At 49.1% G+C, this 12,419-nt stretch overlaps 1 protein-coding gene across 1 annotated transcript in view; it reads left to right on the top strand.

Moving 5' to 3' along the window:
- Kif5c (kinesin family member 5C) overlaps window positions 1–12,419 on the top strand; it is a 153,300-nt gene that overhangs the window by 115,911 nt on the left and 24,970 nt on the right. The window contains exons 17-21 of the mRNA XM_075985267.1: window positions 1,060–1,177; window positions 3,868–3,944; window positions 4,971–5,080; window positions 7,657–7,758; window positions 7,975–8,035. Coding sequence (XP_075841382.1) covers window positions 1,060–1,177; window positions 3,868–3,944; window positions 4,971–5,080; window positions 7,657–7,758; window positions 7,975–8,035 — 468 coding nt within the window. The remainder of the gene's footprint in view (window positions 1–1,059; window positions 1,178–3,867; window positions 3,945–4,970; window positions 5,081–7,656; window positions 7,759–7,974; window positions 8,036–12,419) is intronic.

Genomic DNA, 12,419 nt, shown 5'->3' with positions numbered 1-12,419 from the left:
TTATAAAAACTGAGAGAGAAAGATAAACGTTAGAGAAAGGTACAACTCATCTCTAGTTTTTAGGGTACCTTTGAGACCATGGCATGAGCTTGAGGGGTCTTCTCCCAAGAGCTGAAGTCAGCCCCAGGCTGAGCATCCGTGGCCAGCAGCCCAGTGTTTTCTGTGTCCAGCTAGACAAAGTGGCCCCACATCCAAATCCCTGCTACACCCTGCACGTGGATACGACTCCTCAGATTAGGTCTGCTGTGCCTGTGTCGGTGAGGGAGAAAGGAAAACTCAGTAGCGGGGCTCCTGGACGAGGCACTACTCGGTCTGCAGCACTCGGAGTGTGCCCTCGGTGTGACCATAGGCTGAGAACTCTGCTCACTGGAGCCAGTCGGGCCAGAGCAAGGTCGATCCCCTCACTCCTTCCTAGAGGTTTAATACTTGAATGGCACTTTGTTTTCTGGTGTGCTTTAAGGAATCTGACAATAGTCCTTGCTGAAACTCTTTCTTCTTTGGTTTTACCTTCTTCCCCAAAAGCCGTGTGTGTGCATGGGTGTGTGTGTGTGTGTGTGTGTGTGTGTGTGTGTGTGTGTGTGTGCGTGTGTGATGGATCTCTAATGACCAGAGTTGGTGCATTGTGTCTGAGGGACAGAAGAAAACTAGATGAACTGTTTGAGTCTACAGGTACATGTTCAAAGAAAGAGGACTTCAGCCCTAGATGGGTCCTCGATCCTTCACACACACCCTTCTCCTGCGTCTTACGGTGCTGGGAACTGAATACAGGCCATTGCCCGTGCTAGGCAGGTGCTCTACTACCAAGCTACACCAGTGTTTGCCGTGAGGAAGGCTTTGATCTCCACACAAGGGACATGGTATTCAGTGTGTGTGTAGACACAAGCTGCAGAGCCCATGGAAGAAAGAGAACTGCCTTGGTCCTCAGGCAAAGGTCAAAATATGAAGCATTTTATGGTGAGGTCTCTAAGTTGTCGCTTCCTATTGGCCAGCTCCAGACAAGCCTGGGCAAGCAGACACTAGCCACTCACCTTTCCTGTTCATCTCTTTTCTTCCTCAAAGCATGAAGCCAAGATCAAATCTCTGACGGACTACATGCAGAACATGGAACAGAAGAGGAGGCAGCTGGAAGAGTCCCAGGACTCGCTCAGCGAAGAGCTGGCCAAGCTCCGAGCCCAAGGTAAATACTTACAGCTCGCAGGTGTCAGGCCCTGGGCCTGAGTCAGGCTCTAGCTGCCGGAGTCTTGATGTTTAGATCTGTTTGGTTACAGCAATTCTGGGTCTGCTGGGAACCACTAGAAGAGAGCTATGCTAGCCTCTCTGAATCTGCTGCCTTCCCAGCTTCCCTCTGTCCACCCAGATGCCCAGGGCAGCATCCCCCTCTTCCACCCCAGATGGCATCTGGTCACTAAGCAGAACTGTCTCCTGCACTTGTCAGATGTCTCTGGCTCTGCTCATCTCTGTTCTGACTGCCTTGTGCAGCCTAGGTAGAGATGGTGGCTAAGTTGATATGCCACTGGGGGGGGGGGGTCTCACCACCCACCAGCCTTCTCTGGACTAGCCACCTGCTGTATCCCAGGGTGACTCTGAAGCGCCAATTCTCTTATGTCAGACCCTTCCACAGAGTTCTGTACTTACACTATTGTAGTAATATGGAGCGGCGGGGCTGTGTCCCCAACACCCCAGCCGCCTGCCCTGCCCGGCTAGCTTTACCCGAAATAATTACACAGACACTGTATTCTTTTAATCACTGCTTGGCCCTTAGCTCTAGCCCTTACTGGCTAATTCTGATATCCCGATCAACCCATCTCTAATAATCTGTGAGCACCAGTCTTACCGGGAAGATTCTAGCCTAAGTCCATCCTGGGTCGGAGCTGGGGCATGGCGTCTCTCTGAAGCATCTGCTCCGGAGAGGAGAGCTGCGGAGTCTGAGCTCACTTCCTCTTCCTCCCAGCATTTTGTTCTGTTTACTCCTCCCACCTATCTCCTAACCAATGAGAGCCAAGCAGTTTCTTTTAATTTAACCAATGACCTTCCTCCATCACACTATGGCTGAGCTGGGAAGCTCAGCTTTTGAACAAACTCTTCCCTTAGCCGAGTGATATCTGACACACAGGAAATACGTAATAAATGTGAGTAAACAGAAGCAAAAAAAAAGTGGCAATCAGAAATGCAGAAGGCAGAACAGATTAAGAACTTTACAATGTGCAGAGTGAGACCGACTATACAGAGCAGAGGCTGAAATGAAAATTAAATTTTTACAGAGCAATTTGAATAGCAATACCAGTTCTTCATAACATTTGATCATCAAATTTTAACTACATTTTTAAAGATTTATCATGTGTGTGGTGTATGTATGTGTGTATTTGTGTGTGTGTGTACATGCACAGGTGCCTGAGGAGCCAGAAGAGGTTGTTGGATGCCCTGTAGGTCGAGTTATAGGCACTTATGCACCACCTGGTGTGGGTGCAGAGAACTCAACTTTATACTCTGGAGGAACAGCAAGCGCTCTTAACTACTGAGCCATCTCTCCAGCCCCTCATCACAGAACTTTAGATCAGAAAAGCGTAAACAAGAACGCAGAGAAGAGGGGAAAAGGAAACCGTCCAAAATATCTGAAAGTTCAATAGAATTTAATAGAGTCTCGGTCTTCATGTTGGAGACAAGACATGCATGTAGCTATGATTGGTGATGCAGTGTTAGGTTAAAATCTTTATTGCAGGTATTAAAAATGAGTTCTGTGATATTGGAAATTAATAGTTGAAATAAAAATGCTTTGATGGGTAATAGGATTGATGATGTTATTTTATTTCTTTTGTTTTTATGTAAAACTATTTACTATAATATACATGCTGCTTCAGGTTCAAAGGCAAATTAAGAACGAGCCCTGCCATAGCTCTGGAACAGTTTACGGTAGTGGTAAAGAGTGAATCCACCTAACACTGGATTAAAGAAAAGCATTCTTGCCGGATGGTGGCGGCGCACGCCTTTAATCCCAGTGCTTGGCAGGCCGAGGCAGGCAGATCTCTGTGAGTTCAAAGCCAGCCTGGCCTACAAAGAAAAAAAAAGGAAAAGCATTCTCCCCTCATGCATATATTTCCTGCAGTGGGGTCATTGAATAGACATACATGCAGGGAGAAGACCTGAAGTAAGGTAAAACAGACCAGAGATATAATGAGTTAGATGTCACTGTCCAAATGACATTTGCTCCTGCACCCCCCCCCCCCCCAAGCTCTCCAGCTCAGGCTGCACTTGCCTGTTGCTCAGGGAGCCCCACTGAGCAAGAAGAGCATGCAGAGACTGCTGGCAACAGCCCCACCCACCTGGGACCCCAGTGAATCCAGAGAGCGTTAGGATATATTTCTGCTTTCCTTGTTTGTGTCTTTAGCTTGTTTTCCTGCTTCAGATCCTTCGCAAACCATCAGCTACTCCTGGGAGGTAAATTAACTCCTAGTGGAATTTTGCCAGTGATATGAATCCAGATGTCACCTCACACTCAGAGGGCCTCTGTAATCTGCAAGGCTTGATCAGGTCCTCATGTTGGCTCCCTCTGGGGGACACTCTCAGAGGCCAGGTGGGAGGAAGTTCTGGGGCTACCTGCTTCTAATTAGCCCCCTCCTTTCCCTGCCTGCTCCTCCTAGGGAGACCCCAATCCATGTGAGGTTCCAAGTGACCTGACCAGCAGAGGCCGCAGGAGAGGTCAGCCCCGGCTTCGGGTGCTTGGTCAGGAGGTGGACACTGGTGCTTCTCTGATACAAGCTGGCTGCTGTTTTCACTATGTTGCCATGGTTTTTTTTTTTTTCCTGAGTTTTTGCTTTGGGTACGAGTCTTGCCAGTTAACACTGAAGTCACTTTTTCAATTTGAAACAGAAAAAATGCATGAAGTCAGTTTCCAAGATAAGGAGAAGGAGCACCTGACAAGGCTACAGGACGCTGAGGAGATGAAGGTAAGTGTGTGTGTGTGTGTGTGTGTGTGTGTGTGTGTGTGTGTGTGTGTGTGTTTGAGGTGTGTGCACATCCTCTGACCTGTGCACATCAGCGTAAAACAGAGAGGAGAGGCATCCTGACTGGGCCTTCAGAGCAGCTCTCCTGGGGCCTCATGCAGTCAGGAGGTGGTGAGGGGAGTGCCCAGGAGCCAGAAACTGTAATCTGTGGGTGCAGGTGTGTTCCTGAAGAAGCGGGATTATGGGCAGCACCACAGTGACCACACAGGTCACGTGACTAGTGGTAACGTCTCAAGGAAACCTTTCCTTTCAACCCCCACAAAGAAGATCTTTGAACCCAAGTTTCCTAAAACACAGACCTTCATGGTCACGTTTAAATCAAGAATGGAAAATGTAGGAAAAAAACAACTGGGAACTAAAGCGTTCAAAAATGAATAAAACGGTCTGGAAAGAGCAGGAATTCTGATCGATTTAGACAAACCACAAGCCTCGCTGAACAGAAGCTCACAGCTAATATTCTGCTGTGGTTCTGCTCCGGCCAACAAAACACAGCCCTGCCTTCTCTGGTGGTCTGCTCTGACTTGAGAGTGCTTTTGGATGTCTCTCAATGCCCCATAGGTCTGTTGGTGGGCTGGACAGAGAGAGGGGCTGCCTCTCAATTCCACAGGTGAGGCAGTGTTCTTCCAGGGGTTAAGCGACATGTCTGAGGTCACTCGGGTAGTAAGAGGCCAGTGTTCTGACTGGCTTGGCAGGGAAGACCATGTAGCTCAGATGAGTGACTGAGGCAAAGGGTAACTTCTGTGCAATTATTGGGATGGTGTGACTCCAAGGCCCACTCAGTTTCATGACAGATCTGTGGGCTTTGCTGTGCAGATGAAACAAGGCCAGGAGCTTGGGCCCAAGAGCCAAAAACCACCCGTAATTTTGGGATTTAACATCTGAGGGAGGTAGACATGGATCCGGGGCTTGTCGCTGCGTAGGCAGGATGCCAACAAGCTGATACGACATTTCTCCTGGCCTGGCTTGCAGAAGGCTCTGGAGCAGCAGATGGAGACTCACCGGGAAGCGCACCAGAAGCAGCTGTCCAGACTTCGTGACGAAATTGAGGAGAAGCAGAAAATCATTGATGAGATTCGGGAGTGAGTTGACTAGGGGCTCACGGGACATGGGGTGGGCATGCTCAGGCCTTGTGAGCCAGCCTTAAAGGGCATGACTTTTAGCTGGGGGCCCTCATCTCCTGTGCATGGGCTCTGTACTCTGCCTGGGTGGTGCTACCTCCGAGATCTGTTCTTCCATTTGGAGCCCGGCCTCCTGGGGCTCTGGTATAGCAGGTGGCAGGCAGACTCAGCCACCCCTCTGCGTCACCCCAGCCTGGGGCAGAATCAGTTCAGTGGTGACTCGGGTTGGGAGATACATGCCCAAGAGCCAGAGAGAATATATTAAAGTATGGGGGAAAGAAAGAAAGAAAGAAAAGAACAGACGGTTCTTCCTCCAGGAATTAATAAACACTCCAAAGAAGCCATTTGGCATTGCTACCCGTTCAGCCCAACAAAGAATGCACCCATAGCCACCTGGTCACCTGTGTGCACACCTCAGAGGCCTATGCCAGTGCATCTGTGTGCAATGGACACCAGTATGCCATGCTCCGGGATGGTGCCATGGCAGCTTTTAACTCCAGATGCTCCCGTATAGCGCCACCCTGCCATCTCAGGGTCTCTGGGGAGCTCCCTGTTCCGCAGCACCCTTTCCTTTTCTGTAGCATAAGTCCCCCAGATGCAAAGCTCCCTTCTGGGGGAGCCCTGTTCTAGGGGTTCTTTATGCTCTTTGCATAGCAGATCTCCTTGGCAGTCTCCACACCTCTTTGCAGAGCAGCCCTTGAGATGTTCCCCCAAAAGGCGTACTCTCAGAGAACACATGTCTACTGAAATACCATTTTCCCCACCGCTCCTCCCCCCCACACACACTGGGCCAAGGTACCCCCACCCCCAGCACCTCCGCTTTCTGCAGATAAAGCATTAGATTCAGGAAGCAAGGTTGAATTATTTACTTAAGGTTACACCGCTAAACGGGAATTAGACTGGAGCTAAGCGTTTAATTCTCCAGGCTACTGATCCAAATCTTTGCCCAGTATGTGAGCTGCCTACAAGTGCATTTGCATCTTGAGGGAGAAGGGGCAGTGGAGGGGAGTCTAGGAGGTGGCCTGGCCCTTTGCGGTCTGCCTAAGGACAGGCCTCGGCATGCCTTCTCCCCCTCCTGTACCTGCCCCATCTGATCACACCTTGAGCTTCCCCTGGACATGGTTCTGATTAATCTCTCTCAAAACATCGTGGGGAAAGAGAGGGAAGAAAGGGAGGGAGAGAGAGCGCCAGTGCCCAAGTCCCTGCCTGGGGAACTTGCTCAGCTCGGTATCTGGGTGCTTCTGACTTTTTTCACACAATCCTGTGGTCTCAGTCCCACAGAAAGCCTGGTTTATGAGCACTGGCGTGATGCAGAAGTACATTAGACATTCCTGTCTTAGGGTTCCTATTGCTGTGATAAAATGCTAAGAGCATAAGCAACCTGGGGAGGAAAGGATGCATTTCAGTTTACGGTTTACAGTTCATCACCCAGGGAAGTCAGGACAGGAACTTAAGGCAGTGGCCATGGAGGGATGTTGCTTACTGGCTTGCTCCTCATGGCTTACCCAGCCTGCTTTCCTTTTCTTTTTTTGTTATTTTGTTTTTGTTTTTCAAGATAGCCTTTCTCCATTTAGCCCTGGGCAGTCCTGGAACTTGCTCTGCAGACCAGGCTGGCCTCGAACTCACAGAGATCTATCTGCCTGCCTCTGCCTCCCAAGTGCTAGGATTAAAGGTATGCATCACCACCCGCTAGCTCAGCCTGCTTTCTTATAGCACCCAGGACCAGCCCAGGGATGATAGCAGCCCTCCCCTGTAAGTTAGTCCCTCTCACATCCACATCAACCATCAGTTAAAAAAAAAATACACTGCAGGCAGATCTTCTGGAGACAGTTCCTCAGGTGAGAGCCCCTCTTCCCAGATGACTTTAGCGCCTGTCATGTTGACATGAATCTGGTCGGCACAACCCCCAACCAGATGATGCTTTTCTATCTGCACACAGTCTGAGTGGTGCTCTTCGCAGCGCTTGTCTGAACATCCTACAGACCTGGGGCTGTCCCCACAAACAGCTGCTCTCCTTGGAAGATAGCTTCGGGCACCTTGGGGTAGCGGGGGTGGGGGCGGGGGCTGGAAGAGGCCAAATAGTTACCTGAGTGAACAGCTGTCCTCTGGGTGGTTACAGAAGCAAAATCTGTGAAAGGGCTCTCTCTGTGTGAAAGGGCTCTCTCTGTGTGAAAGGGCTCTCTCTCTCTCTCTTTCTCTCTCTCTCTCTCTCTCTCTCTCTCTTTCTTTCTCTCTCTCAGCATCACTCTTTCCCCAATGTCATTGTTTCCCCCACAGAAGCCCTTGCACACAAACTAACTATAAATACACCCTCAAAGCCTTTGTTTCATTTCATGCTTCCTAGCTGCTCCCCAGAAATCAGTTTTCAGTTGGGCAGAGAAGAAGCTGTGAGCCTGTTCTCTGATCCCCAAATCCTCCCGAATTGCTGTCTTTATTGCACAGAACTAATGGGGATGGAACCAACCCAGGGCTTTAGGCGGATGACTCAGAAAGTTGGAGCTGATCTGGAATATATTGCTTTTTCCTCTCGCTTTCAGTTTGAATCAGAAACTGCAGCTGGAGCAGGAGAGGCTGAGCTCTGACTATAACAAGCTGAAAATAGAGGACCAGGAGAGAGAAGTGAAACTGGAGAAACTCCTGTGAGTGCACCAGCATCCCGACTGCTTGTCCCTGGGAGGGCCTGAGAAACAGCCTCCGTGGTGGCGGCTGGCCAGATTCCGGCTAAGGCCAGCTGTCAAAGCAGCGGTGGCTTTGTCTGTTCTTTGCTTAGCCTGGCTTCTTTGCCACAAGTGCAAATTACATCTGCCCCATTCTGGTTCTCCCTTGGTGGCTCATGGTTCCTTTCTGCCTCTCAGGTTGCTCAACGATAAAAGGGACCAAGCCAGGGAGGACCTCAAAGGGCTGGAAGAGACCGTGGTGAGTTAGTTCCCAACTCAGTCCACTCTCAGAGGCCTGGTTTGTTTGCGATCTACTGAATTATTTATTCTATAATTTTATCTGCATCTGCCTTTCCTGTATAGCAGTTAGACACAAAACAATCTGTGGCAAACTGGGATTTGTAGATTGACTTCTAGCAGAAGTAATCCATTGGTTGGTTAGTCAGCCGTTAGCACTGTAGTCCTGAACTAACTTGAATGAGAGCTGAACTCCATGGTACACCAGCCGCTGCACTTTGTGATTCTACCCAGCTTTCAATAGATGTTTAGCGAGCTCCTCCGGAGGCTGGCACTTGTCTAGGTACGTGGGTCTATCAGTATGTAGTGTAGAGACGTCTCCTTTGTAGACGCTGACCTCGATGAAGGGAGCCGAGGGGAAGAGCATGCTGGGAAGAACATTCTGGAAGCAATAACATGCGGCATGTGGAGGTAACAGGGATGGCAGCGTGCGGCTGGTGAAGGAGAGTAGGAGACAGGCCTAAGAGGACAGTCAGTGCTGGGGCAGGTGCCTTGGAGAGGGGCCAGAGAGAAGAGCAGTAGATGCCACCGGCCTCTGGGAGGCTCTGTACTTGAAATCACTCTTGGGTTTCTCCATGCTCTGTCTACAGCCGCTGGCTTCCTCTGCCAGCATTGGTCTCAGGGGCTATGTGGGCTAGCAGCTTGATCCCACGTCGCAGCTGTGGCCTCCCACATACCGTTCTAACACCAGCGGAATGTGGTGGACATGGGTCTAGGCTCGCACATGTTTACACTCCGCAGCCCTTTCTGAGCCCACTCCTGGGTCATGTGGTTTATGTGGGGCAGAGCCCATCCCCACATCAGACGCCCAACCCAGAGAGTCAGACTGTAGGCAGATGGCCACGTCCATCTGGGATTGAGGCTGCATGCTGGCTCCTGGGCCAGGACAAACTGCTCCTCTGAGGAATGAGGACATAGGCCTTGGGGACAGAGGTCAGATGCCTGTGCTGACAGGAAGCTGGACTTTCAAGGGTGAAGTCTGTAGGGAAAGCAGCCGCAAAGCCAGGCAATTGTTTCAACTACGTTGTTTAACGGAGCAGTGCAGTTCATAACTCAATGTACTTAGAGAACTGCAGGAAATTTTTGAGCGTTGAAATTTTACTAGATTTCTGCCAGTAGGGATATGTGAAACTATGGGATGTCCTCTACTTGTACCTCCATGGACCCTCATACCCGTGTGCCCTTTTTAACCTTCCGTGCTTCTGTGGTCCTCACACAGGGCTTGCACATACAGATTGTGAGCATACCACACACTCATTTCCATGATGTCTTCTGAAAATGGTCACATGCCCTGATTGTCCATGTGATGCTCATATACATTCCTCAGGCACTCACACACATCTACATCTCACTAATGGCTTTTCTCATTCAAACACGCTTTGCTCATTTACACAAGTTGTTACGTACTTTAAACTCACACTTTCTTGCCTTTTCTCTTACTTCCTCTCACACTTACAGACCGATCTGCACAAGCGCTCAGTAAACTCACACGTGTCCACACGCAGTCACAGTTCACACTCATGCTGACTCATGCAAGTCACTCTCGTGGGCTCTCTCTCTCTCTCTCTCTCTCTCTCTTTCTCTCTCTCTCTCTCTCTCTCTCACACACACACACACACACACACACACACACACCTGCACGCACCACTCTTCCCCCCACTCTCTCACATCCAGACTTACTCACATTCTCACACATGCTTCCTTGTTCCCGTCCCTGTGAGCGTGATAAAGGATTGGTAGCCAGTTTCTCTGCTTTCTGGGGTTCTTGGCTGTGTATTAAGTGACATGTTTTCTAGTGGACTCCATTATCTACTCGATTATTCTCGCTTCTCTCCTCCCACAAGCTTATTTCCTTAGTAATGTAGCCGCGCCTACACACACTCACCCTCGAGGGCTGCCCCCCACACCCACACATGTCCTTCCATCCCCCACACAAGGACAAACCATGGTGCTTCCTTTTCATCTTCCTCTTTCCCTTACCACCCCCACACCCTCTTCCTTAAATCCAGGACTAGATTCCTGCAGCATGTGCTGTTTTAGACGCAAATGTTTGTCCTTCGCTTTGGATCCTTCCCAAGCTGAGCTGTAGATGTCTTCAGAGACAGGCTCTTGCTGTCCTTGGCTGTCCATTCAGTTCTCAAGGCCTCCTGTGCGAGCCCGCCCTACCTCGTGGTTGTTGTGGGGAGGGGTAGGATGCCGCAGCAGATTGCACTCTGGGAACCTCTCTGCAGACTGACCATCTATGGTGTCCCGTGGCTCGAGGCAGGATACTAACCACTCCCTCTCCATCCCACCTCACGCGACACGGACCACCTCTCTAGTGCTGTCCTTACGGTTCACCACGATCGGAAGCTTAGCCTCGATCTCTTGATTAGAGGGCAGAAGCCGCTGATGGGAAGAGAGAATTGATAGGAGCCAGAGGGAGAGGAATAATTATGACTGTGATGGAGGAAAGATCGTTGCTGCAGGAAGCCAAGCGCCAACTGCCCAAGCATACAGCAGTATAAATGCCTTAAATGCCTTTGCCTGTCCCCACCACACTGTTCAAAATGAGAGAAAGGGGCCAGCTCAGGACCCTTAGGTGATAGCTACGTCCCGTGGAAAGGCCTGGCTTCCGGGCAGCGTATCAAACCTTCTTGCCTCCCTTTTGTGCGGTGGTGGTTTTTGTCAGAAAATATTAACTGTGATCAAAAGTAGGCAGAAATAAGGACCAACATGCAGGGCATTTGTAAACGTTAAGGGATGTGGAGCTGCGCCGCCTCTGGCAGGGGTGGAGAGCAGCCTGGGTAACAGTGAGCAATGCACTGTGTCCCTGTTCCTGTGCCGTGAGGCAGCTCACTCGCAGATGGTGCTGTGTTCTCAATATTCGTAATATCAGAGTAGGGTGGCTTCCCGCAGAAAGCAATTTACCTCATCCGAGGATGCAATTGACTTCAGGTGCTTCTTATTTCAACACAGAATTGGACCTAATAATAAGGCCTTAAATTAACAGAGAATTGTATTTTCAAGGTCCTGTTTCTACCTTTTTAATGCTAGCATTCATCCCCTGACATCCTGTCAATTTATATAGATAAAAGCATTTAAAAGATTCTCCATCTAGTTCTCACTTGTAAGAAAACAGTTTACATGAAACTAATATCTCTTGTAGAAAACATACGAAGAACCGGCTTGGAAAGATGGTTCAGTAGTTAAGAACATCCACTACTTTTGTAGAGGACCCACGTTCAGTTCCCAGCATCCATGTAAGGCAGCTCATAACCACCTGTAATATCAGCTCCAGAGAATCCAATGCCCTCTTCTCAAGTCTTCCAGCACTTCATTCATATACATGTGTACACACATGTGTGTGCATACACACACACAAACCTTGAAAAGGATAGATGGGGCAGTGGTGTACAACATTAATCTGAGCCTGAGAGAGACAGAGGCAGGAAGATGAATATAAGTTTGAGGCCATCCTGGTCTATTTAATGAATTCAAGGTCAACCAGAGCTACAGAAATTAAGACCCTTACTATTAGTTATATATGTATATATATACACACATATATATATTTAATATAATATATATGTGCGTGTGTATATAGACTAAAACTTGAATAGAAGGAAATGTTGTGTTCTTCTGGTTTTGTTACCAAAGATTCCCAGGTTTGGTTCAGGCCCTCGTCTCATTATTTATAATCTTAGGTGTTTATTCATAGAAAATAATGAAGGAGGAAATTGCCAGCTCTTGGGCTATGAACTCCTATTAACTGTCTTACTGAGAATTTACTGTGTGCCAGAAACCTTCCTAAGGGCTAAACCTTCCTGTTTAGTCTTGACACCAGGAGCCAAAATCTCCTCATCTTTACCTTAAGAGAAAACACATAGGAAGCTCAGGTGATTTGCCCAGGACCACCAGGTGGAGAGTCTGAGGGGTGCTTTGTTCCATGAGCTGATGATATGGGGCAAAGATCCTTGTGGTTTGGGCCAGTCGTGGGTGCAGAATCATGGGAAATGCCAGTAGTAGGCGTAGACTCATGGGAAACGCCAGTAGTGGGCACAGAGTCATGGGAAATGCCAGTGGTGGGTGCAGAATTGTGGGAAATGCCAGTAGTGGGCGCAGGATCATGGGAGATGCCAGCCAGTTTGGGTGAGAAGAGCCACGGTTACCTTTTAATTTGGCTTGTTGGTATGATGTGTAATATTTATGTGGGAAGTAAACAAAAACAAAAGCAGACCCCTTAACCCCTTATCCTGGCAAGTGACTTCCTAAGGAGTTGTGTTTGGCTCTTTTAAAGTGGAGGGAAGGAGCTGGCTATGTTCTGACTTGCAGCCCATAGCTGGAGTCCTCAGGATTCTGCACCA

Source organism: Microtus pennsylvanicus, chromosome 9 (assembly GCF_037038515.1).
Source record: "Microtus pennsylvanicus isolate mMicPen1 chromosome 9, mMicPen1.hap1, whole genome shotgun sequence".
NCBI lineage: Eukaryota > Metazoa > Chordata > Mammalia > Rodentia > Cricetidae > Microtus > Microtus pennsylvanicus.
This window is presented reverse-complemented; position numbering and strand designations above follow the sequence as displayed.